Below are 17,508 nucleotides of genomic sequence, written 5' to 3'. Positions count from 1 at the left end.
TATATATATATTTATTTATTTATTTATTTATTTTTTATCTCACCTGTGATCCTTCAAATTCTAACCAGTGCTTTGAGAAAGCTGTTCACAGTTTCAACAGCCCAGGCATCCAATAATGAATTTGAGAAGTTACAGAAGAGCACAAGGATGGAAAGAATTTGAGTCTTCAAATTGTTGACAGGTTGTAATAGGGAGAAGGTCAAAGCTAAACATTACTCTTATCATTTAACTCAGTGTTGTCCCCAAAGGGGCAATAACATTCCTTGGGAGTGCTGGGATGATCCAGAGGGGCTGCAAGAGCAAGTGACTGCACTTTATCTGGATTGTGGGATTCAGTACAAAAGGGTTAAATTACCAGGGGGCTTTTAAGTAATTTTGTTCTCAAAAGGGCCAAACAATTTTGGTGAACTATGAAATTAAACATTGAGTATCGCAAAGAGTGAAATTGGAGTGAATTATAATTAATTGAAACATCATAATATATACATTTTGTAGTAGTTAAAACAAGTTTATTTAAAATGGTAAATATCCTTACCACAGTAAATTATTAGAGATTAGTAAGCCGTTAAACAGAAAGGGAGCATGCACACCTGGGGGAGACAAGTGCATTCCTGTTAGTGTAAAAAAAAAAAAAAAAGAAAAACAGGGAGGACCAAGTTCCTAGCAGGGAAAAATGACTAGTAATACTTTGATGGACCCTGGAAATATGTTCCGAATAAGCCACGTTAGTTCAAGTTTCTGTACCCTCCCTGGGGAACCAGGCCATGTGTCATAGAACACTGGATCCTTGTACCCCGATCCTTCAAGGCGCACAACATTCCCGAAAGGCCATACCAGAGGGATGTGATGGGGAAAACCACATTAGATGAACTAAGCTCTGGCTCAGACACACCTGTAACCTGAAGACTGAAACTGCATGATGTGTGAAGAAGCACAAAACACCTATACCAAGAGTATTGAACTGTTAGTCCATGGACTAACATTTACTTAATACGTCCCTGCCCTGTTGGCTGTATTATTCCCATAGACTGATATTGTCAGTGAATATTATTGTAAGTTTTGCCTGACCACCAACTCATATTGTTTGTGCTAGCAGCATCCAGTCACATAAGGATTTATTCTGCACAAGTGAATAATCTATGTTTTCTGATATGTAGTTAGCCTACACTTATACAATCTTCCTCACTCACTAGTATTTTAAAATTAATACCATGGGCTAATGACACTATAAACAGAAGGTCCTTATGCTTCAGGGAAATGTTCAATGATTCTCTATCACAAATGAACAAGGATGCCTCTAAGAGACTCGAGCTTTACTTTCACACGGTAATTATTGTAAACTTGATTGTAATGCATCGAACTGCAGTATAATACATTGCTTGGTCCCTCGACTAACCTAAATTTGCTCTACGCCAGTGGTGCTCAACCTTCCTAAGGCCTCAGCCCTTTAATATAGTTCCTCATACTGTGGTGACCCCAACCATAAAATTATTTTCATTGCTACTTCATAACTATAATTTTGCTACTGTTATGAATTGGAATGTAAATATCTGATATGCAGGATGTATTTTCATTGTTACAAATTGAACATGATTAAATATAATCAAAGCATAGTGATTAATCACAAAACAATATGTAATTTTATGTTGTGAAATATTTATGTGTTTTCTGATGGTCTTAGGCGACCCCTGTGAAAGGGTCATTTGACACCCAATGGGGTCGTTGAGGTTGAGAACCACAGCTCTTGGCTAAAATATTTCTCACTAATTCCATGGCATACATTTCTTCCCTGGCTTGTAAATTTTGTTTGTAGTCTTTTCTTTCTTACTCTTTATTTTAATTTTATATTATTATTATTTTCTTCTTTCTGCTTTGCTTTTGTTTTTTATTATTTCTGTTAAAGCTCTGTTAGTCTGAGTTGACTAGAGAAACAAATACAGAGACACTCATATGTATGTAAAAGAGAGCTTTATGTCAAAGAGTAATTGTATATTAAGAAAACATCCCAGCCCAATCCAGATCAAGTCCATAAGTTCAATATTAGCCCATATGTCCAATACCAGTCAATATATTTCTCTTCAGACTCACACAACACATACAATGATGTCAAATGTAGGAAGATCACAGGCAAGTGCGTGGAAAGTCTTGTGGATCCAGTGGTGGTGGAAGCTTCTCAGTGCTGGTGTGGATCTCCATGTGGCTCCTCTAGCTCCAGGGTTCTTACTCCATCAGCATAGCTCCATGTGGCTTGTCAACAGGATATAGTGGAGAGAGCATGTTTTCCGCCTCCTGGGAAGAAGATAGGAGTTCCCAGAATCTTCAGAAGAAGACCATGCCCACACAGAGACCTCATTGGCTGTGACCTGATTGACAGGCTAGACTCCACCCCTTCACTCAAATTGCCAGGAAATTATGTAAATTTCACAAGGGCAGAAGGAGTGGATACGTAGAGACAATAACTGATGCAATGGTTTATTGGGAACGGGGTGGGGAGGCTGAGAGGAGCTGTTAGGGATAAGGGGTCTGCAGCACTTGAACACGTTCTCGGGAGTAACTTTGTGACTGTGGAAAATATTCGAGACAGACAGACAGTGAGATAGTGAATGTTAAAAAAAACTGGAAAATATTCATACATACATACAGCGAAGTATGTTGAGGTAATCTCCATTAATTATTTGAGAATTGAAATGATATTTTACCTTTGTGTGTATTATATGTGGTCTGTTTGGTCACTGTTAGCAGGTGGCATGTTGTTTTCCAATAATAAACAAATACCTATTTGTTTATTAAAAATTGATTTATCACATGGTTTTATTTTCTGATGCGTTACATTCATACCATATGCAGACAACCTGGTCTTAACTTTAAGTGTATCGCAATTCTGATAGGGTATACAGATATTTATGTAGATTAAGTAAAGGTAGTCTATACTATTGAGAGTACATGGTCACACTGCTATTATTCAGTTTAAGATTACAAACTGCTCGGTATTTCAAAGGTAATCATGCAAACTATGCTCTTGAGAAACACTTGGGGTATTTAATGCTATTTCTTTTTAAGAGTGTGTCTGGTCTTTCATGATGGTGAAGAAGCATTATTTTGTCTCATTACCAGGTGCATCTTTTGAGGAACGCCGGCGATGAAGTTACCATCACTGTTCAGTATCTCAGGGACGCACCAACATTTCTCAAGCTGCCATTAGGTAAGAAGAACTGAGAGAGATTGAAATTTATCAGAATTTCCTTTCTTTGCACCTTTTTTGACAAATGACATGATACTGGCAAGACCATGCGATACAGATTGATACCTTAGAGCCACATATTCCTAAAGCTTTCTACCCTTAAGAGCCCTAGTAGTTACACATTGGGTTACTAACTGCAAATTCAGCAGTTACTTCTAAACAACAAGCTACTCTGCTGGAGAACGATTAGGTTTTCGGCTCCTGTAAAGACTTCCCGTCTCAGACACCCACAGGGGAAGTTCTAACCTGTCCAAAAGGATAAGTATGAGTGGGCAGTGCTCCATGGCAGCAAGAGGAAAGGCATTCTACACATCAGTATATAAACAGACTTTTTATGTGGAAGTAAAAGCAGGCTGACCCTTGTTGAACAGCTGATTATATTCTTACTCATTAAGGTGAATTATTTGTGATTTTTAAATGTACTTATATATACTGTTGCACATATACATAAAAACAAAGTTTTATTTATATCATCCAAGAGAAATTTTTTAAATTATACACCAAATGAACTCTTTACTACGAATTACCTCCCATATTTTATTTCAGAGTTTTGAAATTATTTTTTGTACTGGAGTAATGATCCAGTTTCAAAATTGTAAAGCAAATCCAATTCTATGAAATTTTTCTTTAAAAACTTTATTATGATTTTAAAAACTGCGTTGCCATTGTTCCAAGTCACAGTGACCCAATGCACAGCGTAAGAGGAAACACTGCCAAGTCCACTGCCATTCTCAAAATTCATGCCAGGTTTCAGCCTATTGTGGCAGCCTCTGTGTCGACCAATCTCCTGGAATCGCTTCCTCCTTTTACTCACTTTTCCATACCAGCCAAGATGTGCTTTTCCAAGGACTGGTCTCTCCCAAAAGCATGTCCATGTACATAAGAGGAACTCTGATAGCTGTACTTCTGCCAAGACAGACGGCTTCTTTCTTCTTCCATCACTAACAGTACTTGTATATTCAGTATTCTTCATCAACACCATGGTTCAAAGATATCTTTTTTGGTTGAATGCTTTTTGGGTTTTTCCCCAAAGATCATTTTATTGGAGACTCTTACAGCTCTTAGATCAATCCATACATCAATTGTATCAAGCATATTTGTACATATGTTCCATCATCATTTTCAAAACATTTACTTTCAATTTGAGCCCTTGGTATCAGCTGAGATTCTAGATATAGAACTCTTTCTTTTTTAAAAAAATCATTTTATTAGGGGCTCATACACCTCTTATCAAAATCCATACATACATCAATTTTGTAAATCACATTTGTACATTCATTGCCCTCATCATTCTCAAAACATTTGCTCTCCACTTAAGCCCCCCGCATCAGGTCCTCATTTCCCCCTCTCCCCCCTCCCTCATGAGCCCTTGATAATTTATAAATTGTTTATTTTGTCATGTCCTGCCCTGTCTGACATCTCCCTTTAATCACTTTTCTGTTGTCCGTTCCCCAGGGAGGAGGTCACATATAATTGGTTCCCTCGAATGTTTTGTTGTATATATTTTTGAAAAAAAATTACATGAAAACAATGAGTATGGAGGAAAAAAATGTTGTAAATAGATTGTGGTAAGGATTGTACAACTCTAGAAGGATATATCTGATCAGAGCACACGGGAGCAGATGAAGGGGGAGGAGAAGAGAGTGGAGCACATCCTGGCCCACCAGGCCTTGAGGACGATGTTCCTGCTCAGTGCATCCAGTCCACAGAGAGGACCACATGGCTGGCCCCACTATGAGGCATGATGTCCCTCACTGAGCCATAGCCCTACAGGGGACAACACTAGACACAGTGTGGGAATTGCGCCCGATCTGATCCCACCACACCGAGGCAAAACACTAAGGGGGTACAACAGAACAGCAAGGGATTGGAGTTGCAAGGGCCCCAGGGAATGACGAAGGTGGACTTTGGGGCCAGGGCTTGGTGCCCCTACAGACTAGACTGGAAAACACTCCTAAAGGCCAACAAACAATCCACAAACTAACTACAAGCTTTTCTTTTTTGTTATGTTTTTTTTGTTTTTTTGTCATTGTTTTGTTGTATATTGTTGGTTGGTTTTGCTTTGTTTTGCTTTTGTGCATGTTATTATATCTGAAGGTCTTTCTAAATAAAATAGGCTGGATGAACAATCTGGAGTAGAAAACAACGGGACCGACAGTTCCGGGGGACATGGGAGAGGGGGAGGTGAAGGGAAAGATAGTGGTGTTAACAAACCCAGGGACAAGGGAACAACAAGTGATCCAAATCGGTGGTGAGGAGGGTGTAGGAGGCCTGGTAGTGCGTGATCAAGGGTTATGTAACCAAGAGGAATTACTGAAACCCAAATGAAGGCTGAACATGGTAGTGGGACAAGAGGAAAGCCAAAGGAAATAGAGGAATGAGCTAGACGGCAAAGGGCATTTATATAGGTCTAAATAAAGGCATGTACATATGTAAATATATTTATATATGAGGATGGGTAAATAGATCTACGTGCATATATTAATAGGTTTAGTATTAAGGTAGCAGATGGAAATTGGGCCTCCACTCAAGTACTCCCTCATTCCAAGAATACTTTGTTCTATTGGCATTCTATGATGCTCACCTTCCCAACACAATCGCTGAAGACAAAGCAGGTGCATAAGCAAATGTGGTGAAGAAAGCTGATGGTGCCCGGCTATCAAAAGATATAGCGTCTGAGGTCTTTAAAGCTTGAAGGTAAACAAGTGGCCGTCTAGCACAGAAGCAACCAAGCCCACATGGAAGAAGTACACCAGCATGTGTGATCATGAAGTGTTGAAGGGATCAGGTATCAGGCATTATCAGAACAAAAAATCATATCATTGTGAATGAGATGGGGAGTGTGGAGTGGGGACCCAAAGCCCATTTGTAGGCCACTGGACATCCCTTTACAGATGGGTCTTGGGGAGGAGATGAGCCAGTCAGGGTGCAATGTAGCAACGATGAAAAATACAACTTTCCTCTAGTTCCTAAAAGCTTCCTCCCCACCCACTATCATGATCCCAATTCTACGTTACAAATCTGGCTAGACCAGAGGATGTACACTGGTAGAGATAGGAACTGGAAACACAGGGAAACCAGGGTGGATGACCCCTTCAGGAACGGTGGTGTGAGTGTCCATACTAGGAGGGTGGGAGGAGGGTGGGTTGGAAAGGGGGAACCAATTACAAGGATCTACTTATAGCCTCCTCCCTGGGGGACAGACAATAGAAAAGTGGGTGAAGGGAGACACTGGACTGTGCAAGATATGACAAAATAATAATTTGTAAATTATCACGGGTTCATGAGGGCGAGGGGTGTGGGGAGGGTGGGTAAATGAGGAGCTGATGCCAGGGGCTTGGGTAGAGAGCAGATGTTTTGAGAATGATGAGGGCAAAGAATGTACAAATGTGCTTTACACAATTGATGTATGTATGGATTTTGATGAGAGTTGTATGAGCCCCTAATGAAACAATTAATTAAAAAAATTAAAACTAAAAAAAGGATTGTATAACTCTTCTTGATATGTATGAATTATTGAATTGTATGATATGTGGATAAAGTTCTAATAAAACTGATTTAAAATTTATCCATTCTTTTTCATTCTTCCTTGTTCATTGTTCAACTTTCACATGTTTCTGAGGTAATTATAAATATTATGATTTGAGACAAATGCACCTTAGTCTTCAAAGTGATGTCGCTAACTCTTCAAGACATTAGACAGGTCTTTTGCAGCAAATTTGTTCAGGACAATACTTTTTCTGATCCATGACTACTAACTACTCTTACGATCAATGCCTGTGAACCCAGTCAGTAAAAATGAAATCATTGATAACATTGATGTTTTCTTCATCTGCCATACTATCTTTTGGTCTGGTTGTGAGGATTCTGGTAAAATTTACATTGACTTATAATTCATACTGAAGGCTGCAGTTCTTGATCTTCATCATCAATTGATTCCAGTTTACCTCACTTTTAGCAAGCAAGATTCTGGTACCTGAAAATTGCAGATTGTTAATTAGCCTTCTTCTAAGCCTCCTGCCAATGTCTTCTTCATATTGTCCAGCTTCTCAGAGTATTTGCTCATCAGACAGGTGACATGGGTATAATGAGAGGATACATCCATGTGTTAGTCGGGGTTGAGTAGAGAAACAAATCCAGAGAAACCCATGTGTAAAAAAAAAAAGCTTCATATAACGAGTAATTGTATATATATATATTTTTAATCAATTTATTGGGGCTCATACAATTAATCACAATACATAGATCAATTGTGTAAAGCACATCTGTACATTTGTTGCCTTCATCATTCCCAAAATTCACTTTCCTCTTGGGTTCCCAGAATCAGCTCATTTTCCTTTTTTCCCCTTCCCCTCCCTTCCCCCTCCCCCCTCTCCCATGAACCCTTGATAATTTATAAATTATTATTATTTTGTCATATCTTACACCATCTGATGTCTCCCTTCAATCACTCTTTGGCAGATAACTTCCTTTTTTTTTTTTTTTTTTTTAATCAATTTATTGGGGCTCATACAATTAATCACAATACATAGATCAATTGTGTAAAGCACATCTGTACATTTGTTGCCTTCATCATTCCCAAAATTCACTTTCCTCTTGGGTTCCCAGAATCAGCTCATTTTCCTTTTTTCCCCTTCCCCTCCCTTCCCCCTCCCCCCTCTCCCATGAACCCTTGATAATTTATAAATTATTATTATATCTTATATTACACTGCCAAGCATCTCCCTTCACCTACCCCTCTGCTGCCCATTTCCCCAGAGAGGAGGTTATATGTAGCTCCCTGTGATCAATTCCCCCTTTCTACACCCCCCTTCCCTCCTGGTATCGCCACTGTCACCCCTGGTCCTGAGAGGTTCATCTGTCCTAGATTCCCTAGATTTCCAATTCCCATCTCTACCGCTGTGCATCCTCTGGTCTAACCAGGTTTGCAAGGCAGACTTGGGGTCATGGTATTTGGGGGGAGGAAGCGTTTAAGAACTAGAGGAAAGTTGTGGGTTTCATTATTGCTATACTGAACCCTAAGTGACTCCTCTCCCCACTACCCCTCTGCAAGGTATGTCCAGTTGTCTAGAGATGGGCATTAGGTCCCCATCACGCGCCACCCTCATTGACAAGGATATGATTTCCCCCCTCGCCTTTGGTGTTTGAAGCCTGGTCCCTTCGGCCCTTCATGATCACACATGTTGGTGTGCTGCTTCCATGTGGGCTTTGTTGCTTCTGGGCTAGATGGCCGCTTGTTTACCTTCAAGCCTTTAAGACCCCAGACGCTATATATTTTGATAGCCGGGCACCATCAGCTTTCTTTTTTTTTTTTTCCAAAAAATAATTTATTGCGGGCTCTTACAGCTCTTATAACATTCCATACATCAATTGTATCAAGTGTATTTGTACATATATGGCCATCATCATATTCTATACATTCACTTTCTATTTGAGCCCACCATCAGCTTTCTTCACCACATTTGCTTATGCACATATCTGTCTTCAGCAATCATGTCAGGGGTAGATATCATGAAATGACCGTTTAGCTGAGCAAGGTGCTCTTGTATTAGGGGAGTGCGCATGATGAGGCCCAATGTCCACCTGCCACCATGGGAGTGTGGGAGGTAGGGGAAGGGAGGAGGATTGGCCAACCTAGGGACAAGAGAACAACAAATGGTCCAAAACCAATGGTAGGGAGGGGATGGGAGGACTGGTAGGGAGTGAACAAGGGCAAGGCAACTGCGAGGAACTACCGAAACCAAAATGAAGGCTGATCATGGTAATTGGACAGGAGGAAAGTGTAAAGAAATAGAGGAAAGAAGTAGGAGGCAAAGGGCATACATACACGCCTAAATACAGACATGTACATATGTAAATATATTTAAGATTAAGGGGGGAACGGACCTAGGTGCAAATAATTATAGGTTTGGAGTAATTGTATATTAAAAACATCCCAGCCCAGTCCAGATCAAATCCATAAGTCTGATATTATTCAACATGTCCGATACCAGTCTGTAAATTCTTCTTCAGACTCACATAACACATGCAATGACGCAGAATGGAGGAAGGCCAGTGTCTGGAAAGTCTTGTGGGGCCAGTGATGATGGAAGCATCTCAGAACTGGTGTGGAATGTCTCACAGGGAGTCAAAGCAGAGAGAGAGTGCATCTAGCATCCAGTGAGCTATTTATCTCCTTAGCGCCAAATGAGGTCATCAAGCTGCGACCTGATTAACAAGCTAAACTCCACCTCTTCACTCTTAATAGTCTCTAGTTGACACCAGATTATGTAACTACCACAATCCATGGCATTCTTCTTTCTTGAGTTTAGACTTCTCAGTATTTCTTCATTCTGTTCCTATGATTGACTCTTGCTCCACCTATTGGTTTAACATGAGCACAATGAAGTGTTCTGGAATTCCCATTCTTCATAATGTTATCCATAGTTTGTCATGATCCATGCAGTCAAATGCTTTGCATGGTCAATAAAATACAGGTACACATTTTTCTGGCTTTCAGCCAAGATCCATCTGAATATTAACAATGATATATATCCCTTATTCCTCATGTTCAGAATCAGGCTTGTATTTTTGGAATCTCTTTTTCAATGTACAGCACTACTACAACCATTTTAGAATGATTTAACATGCATTTAGTTTAATTGTATTATTTTATAATTTCTTCATTGTGATAGGTAGGTTTATTGTGCCAACCTGGCTAATAGGCACATGTGGAATTAACAAGTTCGCAGTTTGATTGGAGGGCAAAGAGGTAAATGGCTCGGCAAGGTGCACCCCTCTCGCTCTTGCTCCCTGGTGATAGCACCAGCATACAGCTGCTTTAGCCAGTTCTCTGCCTCAGTTGTGAGCTACACTACCTGTGGGACAGCCAACCCGTGGATCATGTCGGTAGAACTCGAGGTTCCTTTGAGACCTGCTTCTCCATGCTGCTGGTGTATACATCACTTGAGCTTGAGGCTGGTGGATCCTGTTGGCTCGCATTGCTTGAGTTTGATATCCCATTCAGGCCTGTTTTGCTAAGCTCCTGAGCTGTAGACTGTTGGTGACCTGCTGTATGCTGCTTGTGGCTAGACTGCCTGCATTGTCTAGGGAAGACTCAGTTGTGTGCTTCCTGACTTTGAGTCTAGCAGTCCTCGTGAGTTGAAGGGTTACCAGTATACGAATTGTTCCATGGAAGTGAGTTAACTGAGCCCTCTGTACTATGTGGACTAATTAGTTGTTATATTATTTTGTGCTATACATATATAACAAATTATATATGTAATTATATATAATAATAAATTATATATAATTTATCTATATAATTATATACAATAATATATATGTGTATTATGTTAGATCACCTATATTTGAAACAGATAACAATATGGATCTCTTCCAATCAGTTGACCCAGTGTATTAGTCTGGGTACTTTGGAGAAACAAATCCACGGCGACTCACGTATAAGAGAGAGTTTTATGTAAAGAAAAGGTGCATCACGAAAATATCCCAACCCAATGCTGCCCAAGCCCACAAGTCCAACATTAAACCATTAACCCAACACCAGTCCACAAAGTCCTCCACCTCACAAAACAGAGGCAATGATGCCGACTGCAGGAGGAAAGCTGAGTCAGTGAACGTGTAAACATCTCAGCACTGGCAAGGGTCTCCACACGGCTGCTCCAGCACCCAGGGCTGCATCGGGATAGATCCATGCGGCTTCTCCTTGGGGATGTCTTGTAGGAAGTCAATCTTGCAAGCTGAAGCAGGGAACTGCTGAGGCAGCTGCACCCGATACAACCATCACAAAACAAGAGACCCGAGAACTAGAAAGGCGAGGCTTCACCACCCATTTATCCCTCCGCCTTTCAACCAGCACCACATGTGATTATCGGCCAGGCTGGCACAATTAACTAACTCACCCAGTAAATGTCTTGGCTTAGAAAATTTCTTGGCTTTAAAAATGTGTGCTTCTAGTTCTTGGTCAGCTTGTTGAACATTTCATATGGCATTCTGTCAATTCCTGGAGCCTTGTAATTCATAACGCTTTAAGTTCAGCATGGACTTATTTCTTCAGTACCATTGGTTCTTGATCATATGCTAACTCTTGACTTTAACTTACATATGAGTCAGCTTTGGTCTAATTTTCGCTGCTGATATTGAACTTCATCATCTCTTCCCAAATATGTATTCTATTTTATTTCACTGTATTCTATCTGGCATGGTGCATGTTTACAATACACATTCATGTTGTTAACAAAAGGTACTTGAATGAAGAACTCATTAGTCTTGCAAAATTCTGTCATGTTATATCTAACTTAATTTCTGTCAAGAAGGCTACATTTTTGTGGTAGTTACATAATTTCACGTCAATTTGATAAGTATAGGGGTGGAGCCTAGCCTGTCAATCAGGTCACAGACTGATGATGCCTCCTTGTGGGCCTGGCCTTCTCATGATAATTCCAGGAACCTCCTTCCTCTCTCTCTGCTTCACCTTTCTGTTTACAAACCACTTCTAGCAGTGGTGATGGCAGCCAGAGCCATGGGGATTATTCATCCACTGCATTTGGATCTGTAAGAATTTCCAACCAATGGCCTGTGATCTTCCTGCATTGTGCATAATTTCATGTGGGTCTGTGAGTCTGAAGAGGGTTTTTTTGGGACTGGTATTGGACTTAGGGGCTAATATCTGACTTATGGACTTGTTCTGGACTGGAATGGGATGGTTTCTTAGTCTACAACCATTCTTTGATATAAAGCTCTTTGTTAAACATGTATGTTTCCCTGGATTTGTTTCTCTAGTCAATCCAGTCCAACAAATTTTCTACCTCCTGTTCCTTCATTTTTTCTTCTTCAACTTTTGCATTTAAATCATCAATAATTATCAGTGCATCTTGATTGCATTTTTGAACAATTTTTAACTGAAGGTATTAGTAGAATTCTTCAATTGCTTCATCACTAGCATTAGTGGTTGGTGTGTAAATTTGAATAATAGTTGTATTAAGTGGATTTCCTTGTAAGCATATAGATACCTTGTCACAGACAACACTGTACTTCAATATAAAACTTGAAATGTTATTTTTAATGAGGATCATGTCACTATTCCTCTGCAATTTGTTATTGTAAACCACAGTCAACCATAAAATATCTGATTCAAAATGCTAATACCAGTCAACTTCAGCTCACTAATGTCTAGGATATGAGTCTTTATCTTCTGTTTTGTTTTTGGCAACTTCCAATTTTCCTAAATTCACATTTTGTGCATTCTACATTCTCATTAGTAAAGGATGTCTTGTGTTTGAGGATGTTTGTGTCCCATCAGCAAAAGAAGCTCCTTAGATCTTTACTACATCTAGGTCATTATGGTCAACATTGAGAAAGACAACTTTTCCCTGGTGGTATTTCTAGTACCTTCCAATCTGATAGCCTAGTTTTATGGTATCATATCTGACAGTGTTCTGCTGCTACTCATAATTTTTCCAATTACTAATCTCTCAAAAATAGAAAACCTATTCCATCTTTGGGCAATATATCTAACAATGTTCCACTGATATTCTTAAGGTGTTCCATGACTAATCCTTCAGAAGTGGACAACTTGTTAGTTTGTTGTATTCTGTTATTAGTTTAGAAGCTATTCTTATATATGTTCACCTTGAATGACCCTGCTAATATTTGAGATACCAGTGATATAGCTTCCAGCATCACAGTAATATGCAAGCCATCATAGTTCAACGGATTCACAGACATGTGGTAGAATAATTGTATCAGCTGTTTCAAATATTGCTTTGTTACCATCATTCTTCTACTTCATGTACTGAAGACCTACTCTGTCAATTGGTATAGAGCTTTACAGCAAAGTCCAAGCTCCCAGGGAATGCATCTATCATTACTGAAACACTGTAGGACTTCATCTAGACACAAGAAACCTCCAGATTGATAGGATGGGTAAATGGTTATCTCAAAGACGTGACTACCTTCTTTCTCTTCTTCTTCATTATCTTATTATTTTCCTTTTATTGTTCTTCTGATGCTGCCTTTACCCCTCCCATTCTCTTCTTCCCCCTCCTCTGAATCCTCCTACTACTCTTGTTGTTGGATCCACAAGACTTTCCACGCAATTGCCTGTGATCTCCCTCCATTCAGTATCATTGCATGATTGCATGAGTCTGAAGAGGAAACTTTGGATTGGTATCATACATATAGGTTCATATCAGACTTACGGACTTGATCTGGACTGGGCTGGGATGTTTCCTACACATGCAATTGTTCTTTTATTTAAAGTTCTTTCTTACCCACATATGAGTGTCTCTGGATTTGTTTCTCTTGTCAACCCAGACTAACACATTATAGTACCTTGGGAGTGGGGTACTAGAGAAACAAATCGTGAAGATGGAGAGTGGATGCTTGTTTGACCTCTGCCTCATGGGAGTTTTTCTTCTTTGGCTAGCCAGAGGTCAGATAAGTTTAGTAGGTTTTTTACTGGAAAGAATATAGGTAGTTAAAGTTTTGAATATTTTGTTTGATTGTTGCTTTCAGTTATTCCTGTGTGAAATGGCTTAAATGAATATGATTAATGTATTTTTTAAGCTCAGAGGACAAACTTTCCCCTTAAGTTTCTCAGAGACAATACTGCTTAGAGAAAATAGCTGAGAGAAAGTCAAATTGTCTGACAGAAAGCCTTGTTCTGGCTTCCTGTCAAAGGCCTAAGGCCATATTTTGAATCAATTGAATAGTTTAGATAAGGATTAAGATAAATTAGCTAAGGATTGAATTTAACTGTTTTAAGAATTAAGCTTAGGATCTGATTCTACTTTGTTTATACTGATTACTTCTACTTATTATTTTTGATATAATGATTGATAGGAATGATTATTGGGAAGGATGAAAATAAAGAATCATATGCCTTGCCTTTGGCACTTAAAATTTTAATCTTTAAATGGGTAAGGACATCCCTGCAAAGAAAATGCTGAAAAGATAAACCCCACCCAGTGTCTTGAGTGCTCAGGATATTCAAAGGTGAAGACACTTGCCTAAGGGGCTGTTGACAGATTGAAGAAAAAAAGGAGCTCTTTGGAGTTTTGAATTTTGAACTAGTGTTTTTTGTCAGAAGCTGGAAAAATCTGGAACCATTAAGAAACTCCTCTGTAGGACTGAACATTAAAGAGAGCCTGTGGGCAGGCTGAAATGTTTGCTAAGTGACCACCTGGATCCACTTGTTGAGTGGAAGTGGGAGAAATACAGCAATAGAGAGACGGGTTGAGTCTGGTCATTGATACCCATGAACCAGGTTCACAGGGACTGGAGGAAAAGACAAGAGTGGGTTGACCGGTTTGAAGTTCATGACCAAGCCCAAGTGGGCTAGGGATGTTGAGAATTTGTGACAGGAAACATGGTATAAAGGCAAGACAACCAATGAGCACCCTGGTGAGGCTAAGTGAAAGAGCTCACATTGAATTGACCAAAACCCAACCGGATGAAAAGAAGATATTTGAGCCTGTGAACTGGTGGTGTATATTGCTGCAGACATTATGGATGGTCTGCCCTGATTTGACTTTACTTATGGATGCTGACTAACAAGGTTCCAAATGGAATAGAGATTCTTCACATCAAATAATATGATTGTCTCCTAAGAGCACTGGGTTGATGTAAGTGGGCAGTATAGAAATTGGATACCCTAAATTGGGAGGATAAAGGCATGAAGTACCTGGCTTACAAACTTTCGTGGGTGGGGGAATGTGTTGAAAGGATTAAAGGATTGTTAGGCATAGAACATTTTTGTTTTGTTCAATTGTACAATATTATGTTTAAATGAGGCTTTAGCACTTACTGAGTTGCACACATTTTAGTTTTCTCCTCGTAGGTACAGATATGATTTTATCATTTCTTTCCTTGAAAATTATATGTGGCTATAGCGATGTGTGAATATGTCAAGTTGACAAGAGTTGGTCTGTGGTAGCTCCGTAATCTGGTGTCAAATTATGAAGGGGTGGGTGGAGTCTAGACAGACAATCAGGTCGCAGTTTGATGACCTCATTTGGTGGTGCCATGGAGATAAATAGTTCAATGGAGGTTAGATACACACAGATTTTCTGCTTTGTCTTCCTGCTGACAAGACACATGTAGTTACTCTAGAGTCCTGGAACTGGTGGAGCCACGTGGAGATCCCTGCAAGAATTGAGATGCTTCCACTACCACTGGATCCACAAGACTTTCCACCCAATGGCCTGTGATCTTCCTGCATTTGGTGTCATTGCATGTGTTGCATGAGTCTAAAGAGGAATTTACAGATTGGTATCATACATATGGGCTATCATCAGACTTATGGATTTGATCTGGACTGGGAAGGGATGTTTTCTCAATAAGCAATTGTTCTTTTATATAAAGCTCTTTCTTACCCACATATGAATATCTATGGATTTGTTTCTCTACTCAACCCAGACTAATACAGTATCCATGTATTTGTTAGCATTTGAGGATTTAAATGGGTGGGAAGAGATTAGATATTTTGTATATTTTTCTCATATTAAAAAACAAATAATAGGTGCAAATGTTTTTGTTAGTTTCCATTGAATCAATTAAGACTCATGGTGGCTCATATTGAACTGTTCCATAGTGTTTACAGACAGTGATCTTCATAAACAGATTACCTGGCACGTCTTCTGAAGACCACGTGGGTGCAGTAAAACCTCTAATAGTGTAGCTAATCATGAAATAATTGTTTACTTAAGCAGAAATATCTACCACATATAAAACATAAGATGATGGTGAGTACACAGTCTATATTCTAAATATAATTTTAAATACCCCTCATAATGTTGCCCTCAATTATACTAAGTCATTTGAGACCAATGAATGGCACCACTGAACATATTTGAAACTGGACATTGATGGTAAGTAGGTTAAGGAAAGATTTTAAAATTTGGACTAAATAGAAAATTTAAGTTAAAGAAATATAAATGGAGAAAAAGTTTAATCATATTACTCATAACATTTTAACACATAAACAATGAAGAAGAGCTATACTATGTTGACTCTTACTTTTCTTTTAAATCTCAGAAAGAGCATCTTTTTAAAAATGATCTTAAGCAGTTATTTTTCTTCTTCCACACTTCTGTTATATGTGTCTTAAAATTTAAAAAAAAGTAAGTTTGACAATGTTTTACCAATGTTTCAAAGTCTTTATTTTAAGTAGAATTCCAAATGCATCAATCTGATGGCTGTTTGGAGTCCCTGAGTTTCACATGGCCAGCTCGTAGTCAAAAACAGAGAAGTTCAATTCCACTCAGAGGATCCTTGAAGAAAGGCCAGTTAGTCTGCTTCCAAATATCAGCCAGTGAAAACTGTGAATGACAGAAAGAATTTTCTTTTGTTTCCCGTGGGATTATCATGAATCAGGAGTCAGTTTTAGGAGAATTACAAACAATAACAGTCATAGTGTATGTCAATCTGATTTCACGTTATTTGGCAGTGTATTAATTGGAGGAGGCTTCAAGAAGTTCATAGAAAAATGCTTGTGGAGATCATGGAATTTCTCCAAAACTTTTGAAAGCCCAATCTTATGAGAGGCTAATATTTAGGATTTTACCACCAGATTCGAATCCTCTAAAAATCTTACCACTGGAGACACAGTGCAGGAATTGTGCCTGATCTGACCCTACCACACCGAGGCAAAACACTAAGGGCGTGCAACAGAACAGCAAGGGGAGCAGAGCAAGGAAGTCCCGAAGGAATACCAAAAATAGACTTTGGGGCCAGGGCGTGGCACCCCATAAGATTTGACCAGAAAGCACTACTAAAGGCCAACAAACAAACCTTGAACTATTTACAGGCTTTTCTTTTTTTCCGTCCTTGTTTTTTTTCCTGCTGTTATTGTTTTGTTTTATTTTGTTGCTTTGTTTTTCTCTGTCTTGTTTTTTGTGCATATTATTATCTCTGCAGGTCTATCTAGATAAAATAGGCAGGATAAATAATATGGAGAAGAAAACAATAGGACTGATGGTTGGGGGAGGGGCAGCGGACATGAGAGCCCAGGAGGGTGGGCAAAGGAAGTGAGTGTTAAACCCAGGGACAAGGGAACAACAAGTAATCCAAAATCGGTGGTGAGAAGGGTGTAGGAGGCCTCTTAGGGCTTCATAAAGGGCAATGTAACCTAGATGAATTACTAAAACCCAAATGAAGGCTGAGCATGATAATTTGACAAGATTTAAGTAAAAGGAAATAGAGGAAAGAACTAGGAGGCAAAGGTCATTTATAGAAGTGTAAATACAGGCATGTATATATATAAATAT

General features: G+C 39.2%; 1 protein-coding gene across 1 annotated transcript in view; it reads left to right on the top strand.

Annotated features, from left to right (window-relative positions):
• Positions 1-17,508, top strand: part of SNTG2 (syntrophin gamma 2) — a 442,011-nt gene that overhangs the window by 114,121 nt on the left and 310,382 nt on the right. Inside the window, exon 6 of the mRNA XM_030886702.2 lies at positions 3,115-3,202. Within this exon, the coding sequence (XP_030742562.1) occupies positions 3,115-3,202 (88 nt within the window). The remainder of the gene's footprint in view (positions 1-3,114; positions 3,203-17,508) is intronic.

Source organism: Echinops telfairi, unplaced genomic scaffold, assembly GCF_000313985.2.
Source record: "Echinops telfairi isolate 266 unplaced genomic scaffold, ASM31398v2 ScPeMD7_3509;HRSCAF=4178, whole genome shotgun sequence".
NCBI classification, from domain to species: domain Eukaryota; kingdom Metazoa; phylum Chordata; class Mammalia; order Afrosoricida; family Tenrecidae; genus Echinops; species Echinops telfairi.
The sequence above is the reverse complement of the archived record's forward strand: the minus strand, read 5'-3'. Positions and strand labels throughout refer to the sequence as shown.